Source organism: Scomber scombrus, chromosome 22, assembly GCF_963691925.1.
Source record: "Scomber scombrus chromosome 22, fScoSco1.1, whole genome shotgun sequence".
Taxonomy (NCBI): Eukaryota; Metazoa; Chordata; class Actinopteri; order Scombriformes; family Scombridae; genus Scomber; species Scomber scombrus.
In genome coordinates this window covers 4,875,020-4,898,491 of record NC_084991.1, presented here as the reverse complement: position 1 = coordinate 4,898,491, position 23,472 = coordinate 4,875,020, and the positions used below count along the sequence as shown (strand labels likewise).

General features: G+C 38.1%; 1 protein-coding gene across 1 annotated transcript; it reads right to left on the bottom strand.

The window, feature by feature from the left end:
* Window positions 1-296: 296 nt before the first annotated feature.
* Window positions 297-23,472, bottom strand: cmah (cytidine monophospho-N-acetylneuraminic acid hydroxylase). The gene is made up of 15 exons (XM_062443349.1): window positions 23,360-23,472; window positions 12,109-12,319; window positions 11,933-12,024; window positions 10,834-10,943; window positions 10,208-10,398; window positions 9,883-9,963; window positions 9,697-9,763; window positions 7,887-7,968; window positions 7,656-7,793; window positions 7,063-7,198; window positions 6,699-6,842; window positions 5,275-5,449; window positions 3,798-3,914; window positions 2,234-2,349; window positions 297-2,069 (listed from the first exon to the last, which is right to left on the bottom strand). The coding sequence occupies exons 2-15, from the start codon at window positions 12,312-12,314 to the stop codon at window positions 1,931-1,933; spliced, it is 1,794 nt and encodes a 597-aa protein (XP_062299333.1). The 5' UTR covers window positions 12,315-12,319; window positions 23,360-23,472; the 3' UTR covers window positions 297-1,930.

Genomic DNA, 23,472 nt, shown 5'->3' with positions numbered 1-23,472 from the left:
GCACTTCATGGCTATAGGTGTCAGTGCTACAGGGCGGTAGTCATTCAGACACTTTGCAGCTTGTATATTCAACCTCTCACTACAACATAGTGAGAGGTTGAATATACAATGCTGCTTGAAAGTTTGTGAACTCTTTAAAATGTGCTCTATTTCTGCATAAATATGACCTAAAATGTAATCAGATTTCCATCCACGTCCTAAAACTAAATAAAGAGATATGAGTTTAACAAATGAGCCTGAAATCTTACACTTGTTTGTTTTTTTATTGAGGAAAATTATCCAATGTTACATATTTGTGTGAGGCAAAAGTATGTGAACCCCTAGAATTATCAGTGAATTTAATGGCCTGATCTGCCTCCGTCTGTTTCTCGAGACGAGTGGGTTAAAAGTCAGCAGTCTGACCCGACTCCAGTGTAAAAAGCAAATCCACAAGCGTAGAATTGAGATCCACAAATGTTTTTTCGATTCACAAATAAAAACTGAGTTCACAAATGCCTGTTTGAAAGTTGTAAATGTTAGGAAGATATTCAAAAATGCTTTTCATTTATTTGTAAATTAATTTAATGTATTCACAGATATTTTTGTTATTTGTGGAATTTGTTTGTGTATTTGCAAATCCGTTTCATATTTGCAAAATATTTTTGTGAGTATACAAATCTTTTTTTTGTATTTGTGGAAGGTGTTTATATTTACAGATTACATATTTACACACAGATTGTCGATCTGCACACACACATCATTATGAAACAAATCTAACTCCATACGTATGGTTGTAACGCTGCTGCCGGTATTTAAAAATGATTCTTGTGTGGGACGGCTCATGACTCTTTCAGCGACAACTACCAATCAGCGGCCAGCAGTGTGTCGACGTCACATTTTAGTACCGGCTTGACTCGCTTGGAACCTCACCAGAGCAGGTACTAAAAAAGTACCAGGTACCAGGTACTTTCCCTAGTGGAAACGCAAAAAGAACCGAGGTGAGTCGAGGCGAGTCATGCTGGAACTGTGTAGTGGAAAAGCGCCATTACTGTGTTGAGCTTGGGGGGGACTTTATTGAACTTCCGGGAGAGTTTATTGCCCTGAATTCAACTTTTCATTTTTTGGAGAAATCTTCATAATTTTTTATTTTATTTCAAAGGTTACATAGTCTGGCTTTATCCCTTATCCTTCAACATATTTAACATACAAGGACTGTGACTGGGGTCCATGGGGATCCCAAGAATAATGTACTGTAAGAAACAACAATCATAGCAAAATGTCAATGTTAACTTATTCCTTCCAAAACATTATTAGTTATGTAGTTAATGTCACCTGAGAAAAAAACAACAGATCATCATTATTTTAGGAAAGTTACAGTTAATTTGCATATTATGTAAAAACGAAAATAAATATGTTTCTTTGATACAAACAGCAGCTTTTATACCCTTACATTCTTTCCAAAACACCTTCAAAATGACTGACAGAGTGCCCCTACCCCCTGATAATGTGTGATACTTCTTATTAGGACTCAGAGTCGAATTAAATTAATTAAAACATAAAACAATTAAATGAGGTGATTAGGAACAAATTGCTGACAAAGTCGTGAATAACTGGAATGGCAGAATGAAGCGCTTGTGCCATGTGATAAGAAGAATACCTACGGGTTCTGCAGGCACCTCAGTCAGACTAAGGTTAAACTACATTAGTACACAATAATAATGTACATTGATACCACCTTGACATTTCTGATAGATTACATAATACATATTTACATAAAGCAAGTCTCAAGAGTCTGTAAACTGATTTTTTGTGTCTTGACTGGACAGACTTGTTTTATCAAGTTTTCCTTTTGTTGACTTTTACCCGTTTTGCCACCATGCAAACTTATCAAAATAAAGCAGATCATTAGTCACAATCAATTACTTCATCTTCATAAACAAAAAACCCAAATTCATGCCACTGCACAGGAGCTCAACTCCTCTCGCTCATCCTTTGATGTGTCATTATTCTGGATGGAAGGCACCTGCTGCAGAAACTGGTCCCAGTCTGGCCTTTGAACTGGTAACTCTGTCTGGAAGTGGTTCCAGAACCTGGAAACGGACAGGACAGAGTTTAATTTTAGGACATTGACTCTCATGTATGTTAATAGGGTGGACAATATGCTCCAGTATGCCACAACATATAAAGAACAATAAAATGCTCGCTGAGTACAATCTCATGACATGATTTTGACATAATGTTAAAGTGTGAGTACTTGTGGTGATAGACGTCCGGGTTTCGGTTTATGCGGTTCTGGAATCCGATGTACAAATCATCCCACAGACGACCGTGCACCGCTATGTATCTCATCACTCCAATCCTGTTCTTAATCTAAAACGGACAAATGAAAAAACCGTCAGCATTTCTTTTCTGGGAGATAACAAAACATGATGGTATGTGCATGTGATTCTTTCCATGACTGTTTTCACAACTTCCTTGAGTAAGTGAGTCTGCCTGTAAACTAGGGTTGCCAACTTTCTCACCTCCAAATGACGGACACTTTGTTCTGAGGCAGGTCCTCTGGGGCTCTACAGGCCCCAGAGCGCACGTGTGCACCCAGCAGGTGTGCCACAGTAATTCCAAAGTGTCATTAGCCATACCATGAACCTACTGATTTCACAGTTTAGTAACACAAAACCCATATTGTACTTAAATGTGTTGTTTACAGTAACATATGCCACAGACACTGGAAAACTTTAGGCCTAAACCAAACTAACTCTTAGTAATACATGTATACATATATCATTTTATATATTTTATAAATAGGAACATTTTATTATAACTTTTGCATGTAGGGTGCAGAACTATTTGTTATCCATCTGTATACAACTTATCCATGTAGGGTGTAAAACGTTTTGTTATCATCCATCTGTATATAACTTTTACATCTAGGCTGTAGAACTATTTATCATCCATCTGTATTAAATGTTGGTCTCTCAAACAATTTCATGTGTTGTTTGGACCAGTTTCTGTTGGGCTTTATTCTGTTGTCTCAGTCTATTATTCTTTCTTGTCTGTCTTTCTGTTGTAACCATCAGTTGCCTGTGTCTTTGTCGTCTGCCTCTCTGTTTCTGTTGCTATCCTCAGTTGGACTGTCTCATGGACCTTCCCTTACCTTGCAGTAAATGACAGAAACAAATATATATATATAGGTTTTATAAATAAGCAATTATAATACATTTAAATAACAAAGCAAAAGAAGACACATCATCTATGGCTTCTTCTTCCATGGTTATTTGTTGCTACTCTTGACTGATTCCAACAGTTTTTTATACTTCTGTGCAGCCAGATAGAAGTCCTAACCCTAACCCTTCCCATAGCCTGTTGTAGCTGCATAGTCCTTTTTTTTTTGAGAGGTTCAGGTCCGTTCATTTTGACAGTGGCACACTCGCGTCAACGCTCACTCGCACAGTTAGCCAGCGAATCTCCTAGCAACGTTACGTGAGTTTGGGCACGTTAAATGTATACTGACCAACTATTGGCTAGTGAAGCTGCCGGTGACTGAAATTCGGGGCAGGAGCTGTCCCTGACGGGACATATCAAAATCACCCAAAATACGGGTTGGCAACCCTACTTGTAAACAGTTTGACAGAGCAAGTTTTATTTCTAGTAGAAACAGACAGAAACCACCATCTGAAACTACACATCATGCTTGGAACTTAACAATTAAACTTGAAATGCTCTTGTGTCTTTTAATAAATAATTTCATAAGCTCAAATATGTCTAACAGCTTTATCCGCTGTTGTGTAACATTTGCCAGGTGATCGACAATGACTCACCTCTACGTAGGAATGCTCTCTGTCTGGCCTTTTGGTGGGGAACGACAAGTCCAAGAAGTCCACCAAGTAGTCGTAGCCTTTAGTGACCGGTTCAAAGTTGTCATCTGTCTCAATGACCTTGAATACACATGTTGGGACATTTGCATTTCATTTAAGAATATATCCACTAAAAACAAAGCTGACAACTGAGAGGAAAAAGTGTCAGTTTACAGAACCAGATTTAATTGATAGTAAGCTTGATACCCTAAAGGAGCAGACTGAAGCTTTTGAAAATCTAAAAAACAAGCCCAGGAGGTGCTAGCTCAAAGCTAGAAGAAAAGGAAAGAGGCAATAAGGAAACAGAGCAGAGTTAGCATGATACAACCCACACCTACCCTTTCAGCTTCTGCTGAGACTCCAGAAATTCTGCTATGACATGAGTAAACTGAGCAGGTGCTTTAAAAATGCTTGGTGTCCCAATAGAGTGAATTGTTAGCTGCTTATTTTCAAAATTAAGTTGTTTTATTTTTATATTTGTACTCGCTATTAAAATTGAACTATATTAAACAGTCACATTTTTGGGGCGGCTGTGGCTCGGGGGTAGAGCGGTTGTCCACCAATCGGAAGATTGGAGGTTTGATTTTTACCTTAACTCTCAGTTGCTCCTGATGGCTGTGCCAACGGTGTATGACTGTGTATGAATGGGTGAATGTGACGTAGTGTAAAAGCGCTTTGAGTGGTCAAAAAGACGATAAACGAAAAGCGATATAAGTACAGTCCATTTACCATTTACACAGCACTAGTTTAACCAGTTTTATTTCTTCTTCTGTTGTCATGTTACATGTGTTTCAGAGGTGATTTTTTTCCAGGAAGAAATCTGTTCAGGTCCTTGAAAAATATTCTTCTATTTGTTTTTTCGGTGAGAAGAGCAAATACCTTTCTTGGAAATCATTATTTAATCAAGGTCTCTCTGTTTGCCGTGATTGGTTAGGGCAGATTTGAACACAGTAGTGTGGTGGGAATGTGACCCAACCTTGACGTCCTCTACAAGGTTGAGCTGCATAACTCCAGTAGTCAGGTGACCTTTTTTCCATGCTGGAATGCGGATAAAAAAAATGTGTTGCTATCAGCTCTTTGAAGAATAGACACATCTCAGAAAGCATGTGCTTATCTCTGTCACTGAATTGTTGAAGTGACCCTTTACAATTGCATCGCATTTTAACCAAACCACACCTGGCAAGTTTGCCTATTTTGACAAGCAGAAAGAACATAGGTGACAGGAAATGAGGGGAAAGAATGGGTGATGACATGCAACAACTGGAACCAAGCTGGAAATGTGGTGATTACAGCACACTTCCATTCTAACACTCTTAATTAGAAGAAAGCAAAAGAACAAGGTATCATTGTGCCACTTAACCAAGGAAAGTTTATGCAAAAGATGAGCCATAAAAGATGTTGAAGAAGAATAGAGAATATCTTGCTTATCAAGGATATTTACCCGTACTACAAGGTTGTAGTTTTGAAAGCCTGCCCAGTTGTAATAAAACTGGATCCAGCTTTGGTGTTTAAATATCTCATTGCTGATGGCACTGTTCAGTTCATCCACATACAAGTCAAACTCCCAACTGTCCTTGTAGATTTTTGCATGAGTCGGGGGATTGGTAATGGCCTCACTATGTTTGGTAGTGCAGTAAGAAAATATTCACATAAAAACATAATAGATCGTAGACCTTTTTCTTTCTTTTTCTATAGGTGAAGCATAACACAACAGGTGATTAAACACACAGGGACAAGACATGCACATACAAACATGTCTACAGTACAAACAATGACATAATGATGATCCAAAACGTTAGATAAACACAGAATGTTGTCAGTTAGGTGCATTTGTGCCTGTAAAAGAGATGGGTATTTAAATTGTTAATGTGGGTGTATATGCATGTGTGCAAAAATGGAGTGAGATTGGGGAGTTTGGGAGACGGGTCCTTCCATTTACTGCCACCACACATCTGAACTAGCTACCCCCCCCCCACCCCCACCCCCACCCCCACCATTGGGAGCATGTACCAATAGACATCTTTGACATGTCACAGTAGGGAAAAAGCAGATTTGCTACTATTAAAACAGTTGACATAGCTAGAAGATGTTTTACTGTATCTAACTAGCTGATCAGAGATCTAACTCTTTGATATGGTTTAAAATGCTGTCCCCAGTCATTTAAAATGAGAAAAATTGTAAAAGGCTCAACGATGTGCACTTTGGCCTTTTAAATACCACTATCTTGACATTACTGCACTGTAGGTAGTAAGATAGTAAGCTGAACATACTAATTTTTTCAGGTCACGATTTAGAAGGCAAACACTGTTTCATCTGTTTCCTCACACTTTTGCCATTGTGGTTTAGTTTTTGAAAGGCTAAAAGACTAAAAAAAACCACTCTGCAATCTCTTTAGATACCGAGTATCGTGAAATACTACAACCCCATGCACATTGCGTCAACATGTGGAAAAAAACTCATAGCTTGACAGGTTTTCTGTTCCTAGTCATTGTTACTGACTTACAAATAGATAGTCATCGTTCAGGGGAGGAGTTTAGCAAACAGTCAGTTGCTAAGATCCAGGAATGCAATGAGGATGATGTAGCCCAGTGATTCCCAATCATGTGGGCACGACCCACATGATTGGCCCCCGGGTGTAATAATTTTAATGTGTTAAATATATGGCGTGGCGTGAACATCCCTCCTGCAGTATACACAGAGGTTAGCTAGCAATGTAAAGCGGTGGACAGTTGACACAACAAGTAAATTCATTACGTTGCTGTAAGTGCAATAAGAGCTTCGTGAGTAAAAAGCCAAAGTTAGCAATGGTAAAAATACGGGTCCATCAAGAACACACAAACACACACAGTTTGACACGTCATCTACCTGTTGGCAGGGTCTCTCAGAGCGAGGCCGAGGTCCAGTACAGCACTTGGCTTGGGCGTCCATGTCTTGATTTCTGGTGCAGTCTTATTAATGAGTGCGTTGAGGTCCTCTGCACTGTTTTTAGTGTTTGTGTCCTTGATGTATCTTTACACAGAAATACACAAACACAGACAAATCAAGACCCAAGAATACCACTAAGTCAGATTTGCACATGTAATTAGTGTTTAGCAGTTACAGTTACTCATTGGCTATACTCATTTAACTAGATGAACAAGAAAATTAGATCTAATCACACCAGCTGTGTCAACTGTGAGATCAGAAATATTTCACAAATCAAAACCAACTCCCTCTTCACAAACTCTACCTGTCTGATGGATGAGCCTCTACAAAATAGCCAGCGAACGGGCAGTAGATCCTTGGCTGCAGGGATTTCACCATCAGTGCTTTGTAGTTCAGCAGCTTCTTTCTTTCATTCTTGATAAACTCTGCCTTCCAGGAATCTGGATAAAGATTATCACAATTATCCTTACGTCAGCAGTGTAATACACAAATATTCCTGACCACTGAACACATTTTACAGGATGATTTTCAGTACATTTAAATTTAGAAGTGTTCAAAGAGTTGTCTATATTAACACTCAAAGGAGGACATTCATTTGGTATGTAAAATTAAATCTGTAAAGTAGCTAATGACTATAGCTCTCAGATAAATGTAGCAGAGTAGAGGTAGAAGTACAGTAATCAAGTAAAGTACAATAAGTGGACAAATTAATACATGTAAAATGGCATTATTTAAGCATGACACTGGTGAAAGCTACACTGAGAAAAAAATATGACTCTCAATACGCCCTAAAATAACTGTTTTGTAGTTAAATCATGATGTATCTTAACAATTCAAAAGTAATCATACTATGACATACAATGAGGTAAATGTGTTAACTACTGATGTGAGCCTCACCTATGTATTTCCCTCCATAGAAGGTCATGGGGAATCCAGATGCCCCTCCGGCAAAGTCACTCATCATCAAGTCCACATTCTGTGGTAATCTGCCCCCATTTGGCCTTGTGCAGTCCACAGTGTTCAGGATCTTGTGACCTGAAATCAAAGTCAGTCAGGGTTATTTTTTACTCAGTAGGGCTAAGTGTAGTGATGATACGTAAAATAGAACCATCATCAAAAAGCATGCACCTTTATACTCAACAATAATGCAAGTGTCCATTTCAGGATGTACACCATCCATCAGGATCATGAATCTCAGGTATTCGTCAATCTGTTGGAGACCAAGAGATAGTGTGTGGCTGATGACATATTTACAATAGTGTACACTTATTTGGTCAGATTCATGCTTGTTTATGGCATTTAAATGAATAGACTTGAGAAATGAGCAGGTCTCTCTGGTGTAGTTCCCAACTGCTTTTGTTCTTACCTACAACTTACATACATACTTATATACAAGTAACATTTTGTTAGGTTGGGTGATTTTGTATCACATATTAATTACAGTGTTCCTCAAGGAAGCATTTTGGGTCCAATTTTCTTTAAACAGTAAGCACTCCCTCTGGCCAACATTATTAGACAGGATAATGTCAAATGTCATGTTACGAATATGACACTAGACTATTTCTCTGTATTGCCACTTAACCCCAGCTCTTTAAATGCTCTTTTTACCTGTATGATATATTAATATTTGGATGAGTAACAATTTTGAGATGGACAGAAAGCAGGTAAAACAGTCACCATTTTCTAGTAACCTGATTTCTTCACAATTATATAAACAAGAAACCTGGTTTCTGTAATTGGGGTAGGGGATAAGAGAAACCTGATTTCTCCTTGAGATGTATTTGCATATTATGAGTCTAATCGGCTTTTTACAAGTATGCATGTGCATGGAAAAGACTGAGGACAGGGAAAGCACAGCACTTTGTTGCTGGATAAAAGGAGAGATCATTACATGGAGTGATAGGGTCTTATAATTTTAAATATTTTCATCATCCAAAGCCCGACTAAAGCTGAAACTAAAAACAAAGTAGCCTGTAGAAGTCTAAATAAGTCCATTTTCACTGCTGAATATTTGAGTACTTCTTGAGTGCAAATTCAGACACATTTGCGCTTTGAGGAAAAGCTCTCTTCTATCTGCCTGCCCTCTCTTCTCAATGCTCTGTAAGGCTTCAACACACACACACACACACACACACACACACACACACACACACACACACACACACACACACACACACACACACACAAACACACACACACACACACAAACACACACACATCCCCAAAGGCTAGTCAAAAGGCAGTTTCTTCTATCACAATTTTAAAACAAATAGAATCAAAAAAGCCACACCAAATTGAGGTGTGAACAAAATCCGGTCAATGATTTGTATGTATACCTAACTTGAGTAGCCTGGTTTCTCTGAGTAACTTAGCAACTTCAATGTGTGCAAACACACTGAGACAAAGACCGCAGTCAAAGATCGATTGCCTGTCCATCAGAATAAGGCACAAGATCAGGTTCAGATCAGGAAGTGGTTTTTGACTTTGACCACACTTACTGCCACTCCTCTTATTTGGCTACATCAAAACAAATAAATAAGTTAATTCACTTTCAAAAATGATAACATTCTGCCACAGCTCACGACACTGCAATCTCAACATCCTTCTGCTCGTCTAAAGGTCTACATAATCTTGCACCTTCCTATATCAGTGATTGCCTGTGTGACTTCCCACAAGCAGCAAACTCTTTTTGGATTTTTAAAAATAAACTAAACACCTGTCTTTTTACTCTGGTTTTTACTTTGGTTTAACCCAACCTTTTCAACGTTTAAATTTAGGTCTTTGGTATTTATATAAAATGTTCCCCTGTTGGTTTTATATTGTTTTTTATGTTTTACCGTATTTGTATCAAACATCTTATGCATTGTTATTTCCTTTTTTCCTTTTATTTGTAATGTTTTTGCTGCCCTTGGACCTGATATAAGAAACAGTGGCTTACATTTTGCCAGACACCGAAAGGAATGACGTTGATATTGCTCAGCTTGACTTGGCTTTGCTCCAAATACCTGTTACATTAGGACAGAGAGAAGGAGTTGTGAATAAAGATCAACTTCAACACGTTACATTTTTCAGTTTTAAAATAATAAATATAATGGCCCAAATTGAGCTCCATGATTGGACTCACCAAAAGACTGGTCTGGATGTGTCACCAACATAAATGGGGATATCTGGCCTCCTCTCTGACAAGTCTTTGAGTGTGGGATAACTGGAATGGATACAGGACAAGTTAGGGCAGGACATAATGCATTCTATTCAAAAGCGCTTAAATATTAACATTTTTGTCATTTAATCTTAAATAATAAATTACATCTCTTTTTGTTTGATGATCTAGCCAGCACTTCATTTGAAGCATACGAAACCGATAAGCCTTCAGTCGCCAATGTGCGATCAAGGATGAAGCTAGTGTTATGGAATCAATTTAGCCACAACCTCCCATTGACAGAGTTTACCTGAGGTGGTCTGAGTGCATATGGCTGATGTAGATTAGATCCGCTGCACAGAGTCTGTCCATGGCGTCTGCAGGAGGCTCATGGAGAAGCCACCAGCCTCTGGCAAAAGCGGGACCCTTCAGCCACGGGTCGAACATGAACCGCTTCTCTCCGAGCTGCAGTTCCATGCAGGCGTGGGTTATGTACGTCACCTGGGAGGGAAGTTCACAACTTTAGAGTTGCCAGATCTTGCAGGACTGACCGGATGATACTTTTTTTTGTCACAATAAACAGGTGTGACAATGATAATAAACTGTAAACACAAGGTTGCCTAAGAGAATCATGGCAGGATTCACAAAATCATCATTTCTATTGTGGATAAGGTTTTATTTGAATAGAAAAGACTTGCCAAGCAATAATGTTTAGTGTTGTATCACTATTGTGTTGTCAATCTACATTTAAATTAATTGTTTATTTAATTCATTATGTAATTTTATAGGAGTACAATATCTTCATATTAAGGTAAGTACAACATAATAGCATTACACAGTGCACAATTACAATTGATGTCCAGACCATATGCAAAAATCTTATGGTGTATGTTTCAAGGTGTAAAGAGTGAACTATGTGTATGGGAGGTTACATACTTTCACTTCGCCTTCCTGCAACTCCATAGGTTCCCGAGGGTCAGACAGCCAGGGGTCGATGGGGCTCAACTCGACCAACTGAAGCCCCCCACCATCCAACATCTCTACCTCTGTGTGTGTGTGACATACAGTAGCATCATCTACCAGCTCCGCCGGGTTTACAGAAGTCAGGTACATTTTCTCTGAATATAACTATGAGAGGGGTTCTTTAATACGATTTTTTTTCACATATTGGCAATTTCTGCCTTTCTTTGGCTCTATTTCCCCTTCTATTTTTAAGTGGGCTCAGTTAGATGAGGGTGATGTCACAATCACAATTTTGCCATTTTTAAAAAGCATTTTCCTCTTTTTTTTAAAATCTTTTTTTGCTGCGTGGTTCAGCAGAAAAAGCTGTAATACATTTCTGTTGTGCAGACAAGTTAATATGTTTACCCTAACCCTAACCCACAAGATAACTTCTGGTATCCACACCTTTTGTATTTTTGGTTTTTGGAAAGGATAAAAATGATGCCTCGACATGTGGAGAAATCCAAAGCTTGGCAGTGTCTATGTATGATCACAGCAGTAGTGAGTCTAACGTCCAAAAGGTCTAACCGCAGACCTGTGTTGCCTAGTTGGACCTATTTTTTCGGATGTTAACACGTTCTAATATGGTAAATGGACTAAATGGACTGTACTTATATAGCGCCTTTCTAGTCTTTTCGACCACTCAAAGCGCTTTACACTACAACCCCATTCACACACATTCATACACTGATGGCAGGCAGGTACCACGCAGGGTGCCAACCTGCACATCAGGAGGAAGCTAACCATTCGTACACATTCATACACCGTTGGCACAGCAAATTATAGTCCACACCCCTATAATTAGGGGTGTGGACTGGAGGAGCCGGGAATCGAACCGCCAATCTCCCAATTGGAGGACGACCGCTCTACCTCCTGAGCCACAGCCGCCCCCTAAATATATAATATTTAGGCAGTTACTTTGGTGAGTGATCAAACTGATCAAACTGGGAAAAAACCCATATTGGTCTCGTTTCAAACAATACCAAGGACTAGGGGAGATATGAAACACCCTGGAAAACACTTGCCAACTTACCGAGCTCGTCCTGCAAGAAGCTGTCTGGCGGGTTCACATATTTCATGGTTGACACATTTAGCTTCCAGTTGTGTTTAGTACATTTAACAACACTGTGGGAACAAAACATCTTGTCAGTTGTACCAATTACTTTCTATACATGGAAATACCTGCAGTCTGTTCTTGACATATCTCACCTGCCATCCAGGTCTTCAATGTCTTTGATGAATAACCCTCCCTGATGTCTGCATTGGTTTTTGCATGCTCTAAAGTCATCGTTGCTCTTGTATATGATGTAACATTTACCGTCATCTGGGCTTTTCTTGAAATTGATGCCCTCTTTGAGCGAGCTGACTGCTCCGGCGTCCAGTGAGAGCACCACCTTCGTGCTCTGAGATGTCATTTCACCTAAACATTGGACACCAGAGAAATAGAAAACTGAACTTAAATAGAGGTCAAATTATGAAGGTTAGTATAGAACCATCCTCTCAGAGGTGCTTTTACAGGTAAAAAGCAAGATAATTAACTAAATAGATCGATAAAAATCCAATACATTTAATCACTTATACAAACAGGCAACGTGCACCAGGAGATACGTACATATATACATTTTTTATACCTTAATAGGGGCAACATATCCTGGTGGAGATACAACACATACAATCCAAAATATACAAAATATTTTTTAAATGATTTGTGGAAATGTTCGCTAGGTGCAAATGAGATAACGAGTAACATCAAAGTAAATAAAAAGACTCATTTTCACATGTCATTTTTCACACCTGCCTGTTTAAGAGTTAAAATTTAAATAGATACATAGATAAAATACATACTTGACTTTATATTTCTAGAGAACCTCAGTTTATTAAACAAAATTGAAATGTATTTTAATGAATTAATAGTTTGGGATGACCGAAAAGAAAAATAGTAATGCCTCCCAACAAACATTACAATGCACTGTAAGAAGAAGCATTCGTTGCACTATTGTTCTTGGTATGATTGTGCAATGACAATTAAGATGTATCTTATCTTATCTTATCGTATCTATCTTATCAGGAATTCTCAAGAAGTGTACGCTGAAGCTACCACGTAGTGCACCTGCTGTTTTTACAATACACTACTTGACTGACAGTTAAATTATGTGAGTACATCTGAATCAACAAGAAGGCACGACAGAAGAAGCCTCTCCTCTATTTGACCTTTTAAAACATATTTAGACTTGCCTTATTATCTGACAAAAACCCTGCCTCCTCCTAGAAATTACAACACAGATACAAATAACCGATTTTTCCAGTTATGTTACATCAACAAGCATAATGATTACCCTGAGCGCTGTGTGTGGTTAGGCTCAGGCAACCAAAGCATGTTGGTTTAAGTCACTACAGACGTTTTTACACATTATTTGCTTAGCCTTAACGAAGTGCCGCCAGCGTCTACTCACAACCATGAAAGGTTTAATATTGGTGTAGTTTCTTCTAGTGGATGTTGTCCTGCAAGATCTGATTGGTGATACTTTCTCTCTGAACATTTCACTCATATAACATAACACTTTCCAAATATGTTGATTAACATTGTCTGATTATGTTGAGGTAGTTTTTGCTGTAGCTGTTTAGTTGTATATGGGTCAGTGGCAAATAAGGTTTGGCAAGATGAGCAATTTAATACTATCTTTAAAAAAAAACATGTTTTAAAACTAGCATCAAGTTTTTCATTTTTTAACCAAAAGTAAGACTGAATGCTTCTGATAATGCCAAATGGTGTAACCACAAAAGAATGATACATATTTAATAATTTTCTTTACTTTACTTTACTGATTTTTTTAATAGGGCAATAACAATACTAAATGCAAACATCTAACATGACTCATCTCTATTGCACTTTTTTTATACTGAACTGCTACTTTTTGCACTGAACTGTTATGTATTTACTATTCGCATCAATTCATGATTCTTTTTTATGCACTGCTATTTTTGTATTTATTATACTATTTTTCTTGGTATGATTGTGCAATGACAATAAAGATTTATCTTATCTTATCTATCTTATCAGGAAGTCCCAAAAGGTGTAGGCTGAGTGGACCTGCTCTTTTTACAATACAACTAACCGACCCACAATTAAATTATGTGAGCACATCTGAAACAACAAGAAGGCACGACAGAAGAACCGGTTTGTGGTTCTTCTGTAATGTAATCATAGTGCTAATCATGATTGTCCCAAACAACCTAAAACCTGGTTAACCAGAGTTTCAACTCAATTAAAATGAGAGTCACGCAAATGACGGTTTTCACACGCACTCACGCCACTCTGCTATTTCTCACGCTGTTAAAAATAATACTGAACTATTTTCTACCCTGTCTATGATCAGTACATCAGTCTATCCACTCAGGGCCGTTTTCATTTGTGGTTCATTTGAGTGTGAACGTGACATGTAGTGTAAAAGCGCTTTGGGTAGTCAAAAAAAATGAAAAATGCTATTGTATAGTATAATACATAATACAGCTCTGTTGTGTAATGTTTTACCTTATGGATGACATCATTTGTAATCATCTTTAATGCTATTGGGTTTTTTTAATGTGTGATTGTATTTTCCTGTTTCTACACCTGTGATGGTCTTTTATGCCGTCTCTGCACTTTATGCTCCTAAGTTGAAAAAAAGCTCCACGAACACCATTCCCCTGTTCCTTACAGTTGTTAAACCACACACTGGAATATTCTTTCAAATTATACCAAACTCATCCTGCAAAAAACTGTCTGGTGGCTTCACATATTTCATTTGTCGACAAGTTTAATGCGTTGTCTTAAAACAAAGACATAATCACTGCTTGATTATATTCTTTGGGAATGCAGTCTTTTTGAAGCACGCACAAGGGAGGTGGTTGAGGTGAATGTTTCACAAACAGTTTAAGACTATAATACCACTGTCTGGGATTTGCATCCTATTTCACATGTGGTTAGGTTCATTGTTATGGTGCAATCTTATTTCCAGGAAAATATTACAGTGTGAATGATGGACAGCGACCAAAGCAGCTCTGTTGTAACGATTCAATTCAAGTAAGGTATTACTTTGCTTGACAGAATGTATTTTTAAAATCGGGTCAGGCTTACAGGCTCAGGTTACCGTGGTTACACATATCCAAGTAATGTGATAATAATAACTTAGTACATCCAGACATGTGCTAATGTTTGTTCACACAAAAGTATGTTAAACAGTAGTACACATTGAGTATGTTGTGCATAGTACGCAATGCTGGATGCAGCAAGACATTTGACAATCACATGATGTAGATTCAGGCCAATAGAATATGCCAAAAAAAACAAAACACAACATTTTGGGATTCTAACTATTTCTACCTGCAGTCTGCACAAATTCATCTCCTAATGTCACCTAAAATTATGATCTCTTTAAGATTCTTTACAATAAATGTCATAATGGTGAAAGAAATAGACTGAATCTGGGATGAAAACATTTTTTTAAACCCTTCCCTTGTTCCTCCACCTGGTGTTCTTCAGTCTTTATAGAAAGCAAGAGGAACAGAAAAGTACCTCACGATATTTGGAGGCAGCGAAAGAGAGAATTCTTACAGAGGAGAGAGCTGTGAAAACTTAAACTGCCACTCAGGCCTCTCCACTATTAAATATTGTAGGCCGTTTGTCCAGGATTGCTTTATATGAGATTTCAGCCTTCATCCCACGACAATGTTGAACAGAATTTCCAAAAGCTATGGATAGTGGAGTATGGTAGATTAGGGATTATGTCACCATGAAAGTGAGTGTGTTCTGTTTATGAATCATTCACCTCTATTGGATTGGGCTCTTAAATAAAACAGAAATAATGTAAGCAGCACAAATGAAATGCACTCCTCAATTTTTAACATACATCCCCATTAATTATTACGGCGCGAGCACTTCACAGAAGGCTCTATTGTATCTGTAGGTAAAGCTCTGCGTTTTGTTCTTCCAAAACAAACACATTTTTGGCTATCTAAACATGCATCAGACATGGTGAAAATGTTGATATTTTATGGGTCCCAGAAATGGGTCTGGCAAAACTGGCTCAATGGCGCCCCTTAGGACACTTTAAAATGTGAATTTCTTCCGCCCAGATTGACGAAGGAGAACAAAATTTGGCATGTAAATGTATCATGTCCAAACGCATAAAAAAGTTGTGGGGGACCACACTGTCCGTCCAACAGGAAGTCTGCCATTTTGATTCAAAGTTGTGATTTTAATGCCATTTTTCTCATTTCCACGCCTCGTACTTTAACAAATTCCTCTTAGAGATTTGACTCCACAGACTTCAAATTCACTCTGTAACATCTAAAGACCTTGGAGATGAAAAGTTATTAAAATCTTTTTCCTCCATTATACCTGGTGGGCGTGGCAGTGCAGCAAATGACAAATTACTTTCGCCATAAACAGGAAGTTCTTATAACTCCTACATACATTGTCCAATCTGTACCAAATTCCTCACACATGATGAGGGTCCTGCCCTGAACACGTCTATGTGTCAATACTGACTCATATACACAGCGCCACCTACTGGACAAAGGAAGTACGCCTCATATGACAAACATAATCCGATTTACATGAAATTCACATGGTGTGTTCTCCACATCATACACTTCAACATGACATATAATTGGTGGGTGTACTCTAGCACCACATAATGTGACAGGAAGTGTCACTTAACCCCATCACGCTATGTTCAATAAAAGCCTGGGTGCCAAGACATCCATGCACCCGTTGTGCGACCCGCCGAGTAACGCCCCGTTCATCACTGCTCGCAGCTTTAATATATGCTTGGCAGCCTGTGATATTCCTGTCTATACGTAATGATAATGATTGTGATCAGTGCAGTTAATTGTGGTACAGTACAAATGTGTTTGTATTATCTATTGCCATAATTTGCTGTTATCTACTTAAATGATGCAGATGATTGTGTGTTTCACTGGATAAACTTGGAATTTGAGTGTAATAGTGACTGATCCTCTTACTATATGGAGAGATTTTAATGATCACTGAAGTTAATATTACTGTATCTGCGTATAAAAAAGCACACAGCCTTGTGTGTGTTTCTTTTGAAACTCACAGCTATCATGATGGTCAGGAAGTGGCCTTGTCGGTTTAGGCAAGGCAAGGCAAGGCAGTTTTATTTATATAGCGCATTTCATACACAGTGGCAACTCAATGTGCTTTACATAAAACAAACATTTAACAGAAAAAATTGAAAAAAACATGGAATTTGAGAAATAAAAATAAAACCCAATCATAGTAACCCCCCCCCCCCCCCCCCACACACACACACACACACACACACTGATAATAAAAGTACAGAAACATAGAAAGAGAGAGAAATAAAATACTATAATAGAGCATTAAAAATCAGATGATAATGATTTGCTTTAAAATCATTAAAAGGACATACAGTGCAAATGAAAGATTAAAATTTAAAGTGCTTTGAAAGAGCTTAATCATAAGCACAGGAGAAGAGAAGTGTTTTTAACCTGGATTTAAAAATATTCACAGTTGGGGCTGATTTCAGTTCTGCCGGTAGTTTGTTCCAGTTGTGTGCAGCATAACAGCTAAAAGCTGCTTCACCATGTTTAGTCTGAACTCTGGGCTCCACTATCTGACCTGAGTCAGTAGATCTCAGAGCTCTACTGGGTTTATATTCTACTAACATGTCATTCATGTATTCTGGACCTAAACCATTCAGTGATTTGTAGACCAGTAGCAGAACTTTAAAATCTATTATATAGCTGACTGGGAGCCAGTGTAAAGACTTTAGAACTGGAGTAATGTGCTCTGATGTCTTTGTTCTGGTCAAAACTCGAGCTGCAGCGTTCTGAATGAGCTGCAGTTGTTTTATGCTTTTTTGTGGGAGTCCAGAGCCTGATTGGGAACGCATATGGTCCAATCTAAACATTACTTCTAAAAATTTGGCATACCAACTCATACATTTTAAGATGATCCATAGAGCATATGCTACTCCTATCAAATGCTTTAAAATGAAACTGATTACTGATCCTAACTGTACTCACTGCCAAGCTCAGACGCTGGGAACAACAATGCACATGTTTTGGGAATGCTCAGTGATCAATGACTTTTGGGTTCAGGTTATGTCGTCGCTGTCAGAGCTATTAGGATCTGCAATATTGCCTAGTCCCTGCCTTTTGTCTACTCAATGATGATTCATCGCTATCTCTCAACTTGAACCAACGTACATTACTGTTAGCAGGCCTAACTGCAGCGAAAAAAGCTATACTGTCATTGTGGTATAACCCCAATATATCCTTGATTCACAACTGGATGGCCTCCTATCAGAGTATAGCCTCTCTTTAGTGTACAACGGCACGGCTCAATAGAGCCAGACCCTACACTGTACAGGCATGGTCAGACATAGCTGAATCCATAAGAGACTACCTCAAAAGAAGAGCTACACCCCTCCCACACCTTTCCACACACTAACGTAAGACCTCGGGACGTTCCAGCTTTAATAGTTTAAAGAAACTGACAGAATACATTTATATGTAATAATGTCCTTTTAATAATGTCCTTCTCCTTCCAGTCCACTACTGCTTTTATGTAAAATTCCATTCGCGACTCTGTCTTGCTTACCCTTATTTTAATTGTTAATGTGCTGTCGTACTGTTGTTTGTTTTGTGTGTCTTTTGAAAATAAAAAATGCTGGTCACAAAACAAGGGAAGTGGCTTTGTAGCTTCCTCATATTTTAACCTAAAAGCAAGTTTCTCACAAGAAAAGTGTAAAAGTTAAAAACCCCATACTGAATGTGCTATGAGGAAGCTAACTTACAGTACACTAAATATACACTAACGCATAACAAGTTGAGTCACTAAGCTTGTAGCGTAGTTTTCTTTAGAAAATGTTAACGTGGTGCAAGTTTTAACGAAATGTGTTGTAAATGAAATATATCCACTTTATTATTGTATGAGATGTGATGTTGATATTGATGTGGGAATTTTAGCCTACATAGCCATCTTTAAACCTTACAGGGTTCATATGGAGGCCCCACCAATGACATTGTGAAGACACACTGGTGTTGAGAAAAGCTATTGTTAGTGCTGTTAATACGCTGTGACTGACACTTCAAAAGAAGAGTCTTTGTGGTGAGGGCGCATAAAAATGTTTTGAGGAGCTACAGTTTGTGAGTAGGTTGGTAACATCACCAACACAGGCTTCTGTTTTACCCGGAATCTTACTTCAAATGCAAACACATGCAAATCACCCCTTCCGCCTACACTCTCTCTCTCTCTCTCTTACACACACACACACACACACACACACGTACCTGCAGGCATATGCACACTGTGACAGTAAACTAAAAACTGTATGTACACAAAATCAGAAACCTCAATTTATCAGTCTTTTACCACCAACTGTTCCACCTTGTCTAATACTACACTCCCTATTATCTATCTCAATTACCTATTTAGCAATTGCCCTACGGGGAAATCCCGTCAAATGCGTCAAACTTAAAACTTAGGTGGTGCCCTGTAATTTCTAAAGTGAGTAGGTAGAGGGTTTTTTTTTTAAATTTGGCTCTTGTTTGCTTTTTCTTGACTTATTCACTAGGCATTTAATGTCATGTGTATTAGTAGTTAGTTATTTCTATTGTGTTTATGTAAATATTAGGAAGCTTAAATACTAAATGAAAATGTGTTCTACATTAATTGTGGAAGTGGATGTCCTTCATTGCGTAATGATGCAGGTAGAGAGAGACAAAGGTAGATATAGCAGGTGTAAACACAGTGTAGTGTTAGAGAGAAGGGGGAGAAGTTAAAAAATAACTTGTACCAGTTATTTAATGAACGATGCTCCTCTATGTTGGATATAATGGCCTACTCTTTAAAATCCCCACCTTGGATTAATGAGTCATTGCACAATTTTAGGCGGAGATGTAGAAAGACACCAAACTAGAGTTCTAATCCCCCTTGACATTTTACCATCATCATGGTTTTTACATTGTGTTATTTCATTTGGCTTCACTATTGTAGCCAGAAGCAAATCAGTTGTCATAGCCAGTTTCAACATATTATAGTTAAGCCTTTATGCCTCATTTCAATCAGGTTTTATTACACCACATTTAATAGAGATGGCTCTTCCCTGATGATGTTTGGATGCTGCGGATGGAAAATGCCCTTTGTTAATGTCACTTAACTTCAGCTTGTTCTTTCCATAACCTGTTTTTCTAAACGGTGGATTAGTAGTGTCACGCTATTTTAATAAGTCATCCAAAAAAGAAGGAAAGAAAAAGAAAAGTAAGCGTGCGCACACACACACACACACACACACACACACACACACACACACACACACACACACACACACACACACACACACACACACACACAAAATGCTTAAAGTTTGCCAGATATGGAAACTATAGCTAATCAGTTAAAAAAAAAAATCAACATAACCAACAACAATTATAATGTGTGCTGTACTGCTTCTTTCTCATAACCACACACACACACACACACACACACACACACACACACACACACACACACACACACACACACACACACACACACACACACACACACACACACACACACACACACACACACACACACAAACGAACCATACCAATTTACAACAATACAGGCCTAGACTCACACACATGCAAGTCACACCAAACGCATTCGATTACACTATGTTAAATTTGAAGAACTCCAGAACAGTTAAATGAATCGCCACAATGGGTTAGGATGGTCATGGCAGGGATCGGTTGTAGGTCTCTTCTTCTACTTATTACTATCTTTTCTTTAAAAAAAAAAAAATCCTGCTGAAAGAAGTGGGCAGACGTTGTTCCCCTGCGTCCCTTGCCCACTACACTTCTGGTCAAACCACCTTGGTATTTCCATTTTCCGGTGGAGTAGTGTAATATGGGACACTTTTTGCCATTCTGACTTGTGTATCCAATACTTTATATCAACCCCGTATATCATTATGAAATCCTCAAAATGTTCCCTTGTTTAATCAGAAGGTAATTTGTAGATGTTGTACTCAAAGGGAACATGACATTTATTTATTAGTATTCCTTGTGCCAAATGATTTCAGAATTTGTGGATTTTCTAATTCGAATCTGGGACACTAGTTTTACTCCACCCTACTTACTTACTTATTTCACATTCACCACGTTATAAATGAGCTGCTATGGAAGCGTATTGCTGCCACTCCAGAAAAAGAAAAAAAAACATCAGTATCATCTATAAAACTCATATTTGAATGAGGCAACGGTGTGCAGAGAACGGATAGGATGTGGCTCATTTACATAGGGTGGATTAGGGTAATGTGGGACCATTTTTGCCATTCTGATTTGTGTACCATATTTAAATATGAATCCAATACATTATCTCAACACCTATTTTTCACCAATCGTGTTCACTTTAATGTTGTAGAAAAAGAGATAACCACTAGAGTTTAGGTGTCCAACATTACACTACTCCGCACTATTGAGCGTAGGCGTGGTGGCCCTATTCCCAGTAGGCCGATGACGTCACGAATAGTCCGCACACCGGCCGTCCCTGTCATGAGCAAGTCAATATTTAATCATGTTAAGTACACGGGTTAACCTAGTACTGTAAGTGACACCGATGTCGCAAAAATACTGAGTAAACTACATGACGTATCTATTAGGAAAGTGTAATCCATGATGTATTTATAACGCTTTCTTGCTGTGCATTTCTCACTCTTGTGGTCCAGTTCTTTCTTATCACTTCCAATTTTACAACTTAAATCAACTCCTGTTTCAGTATTGTACAACTTCCATGGTTGTATATTTAAACATTATAAATGCAATATATTATTTTCTTTGTTTGTTCTTAAAATGTAAAAAATATTTTATTTTGGGCCCGTGTTCAGTTATGGTATGATAGTAAACAAAGCACACAATTGAAAGTGAATAGGATGAAAGTAATATATGGAATAAGCCTGAATATTTTGCCATTGAAAAAAATCTTAATTGGTTCAGTCGAAATGTGTTTTCCATGTCAAATATGCTAAAGCCTTACAGATTATTGTTTTTTTTATTGTGATACAGGTGCAGGCGAGTCTAGTGCAACTGGAGGAAGTGTGAAAGGGAGATCAGAGTGATTACAGAGGCAGCAGCTCAGCAACAGAACCCTGAACCACAAGTTAGTACTGAGACAGATGAAGATGAGTCTGTTGATAGATTTGACTACTTTGCTCGCCATCAGTCACAGGATATACACACATAATCCACATCCACATAAAGTGGGTCAGTCTGAGGCATGAAACTCCAGGGCTGAAAATGAGTCCCACTCCGGCGCTGGTGAGCACTACATAACTGCGACTTAAAAATCTGTGAATCTGTGACGAATCTGCTGATCTGGAAATCAGTTAAATGCGAAATTTTTTCCAAAATATTATTTATTTATTTTAGTAGTTTTTTGTTGTTGTTGTTGTTTAAAAAAAAATGCAACATAGGCACAGAGCAGTTATACAAGCACACAGATGGAGAAAAAGTTCAGCATTGCGTGAATCAATCAATTGTGTGTATGCACATAAATCATTGGGTGCTCTTTTCCCCATCACTCTCCAGCCGCTTCCAGCCCGCCTTTCCGCAGGCCGCAGCCGTTAGTATTCATTCAATCCTGCTTTCATCATCACCCATAATTTCACCAGTATGTCAGGTTTAGCGGGTTTTTGTCCTTGGATTCCTACTGCTGTTGACGTGTTGCATACAGTATGGACACACACACACACACACACACACACACACACACACACACACACACACACACACACACACACACACACACACACACACACACACACACACAGCGCGCGCGCACGCACACCCCGCACTTCTGAAATGAATCCGCCACTGATCTAAAGGCACAATATATTAGTGTTCATCAGACTATCTGTCAAATGAGTTTTCCATCAATCTATGTGCCTAATATTTCAGCTTATAAAATTCCATCAAATATCAACAATCCAAACATAAAGGATATTCCATTTACTAACAGAAAAACGGTACGATGGAACCTGAGAATGTTTGGAATCTTTGCGTGATAAACATGTAGCTATAAAAAAAGATGAGGTCTGAACATTTCTTTTTTTAAAGGCTGCACCATGTCCATAACTCAAAGAAAATTCAATTTAACGAGAAATACAACATAGATAAGTGTGTAGGCTATATATTCACATCGGAAAGCAAAAAATAATTTTATATAACCTCAATGAAATTAACTAAAATTGGACTTAGAAGAACGCGTTCGTTTAAAATGTGATAACTGAGCGCTTATATTGATCTTTACATTTACAATGTATAGAGGCGGGTTTTCTTTTGATTATTATTATTATTATTATTATTATTATTATTATTATTATTATTATTATTATTGTCGGTTATGTTTCTTTGCAGAATAATTATGATAAAAATAGATCAGACTTACCTCCAAAATGATGTTACTGTAGGACAAGAGAAATGGATCTTTGGTTAATCCGCAGATGAGTTAAATGCAGTTGTTGTGAAGTCAAGTGAAACTATTATTGTAGAGGAGACAGC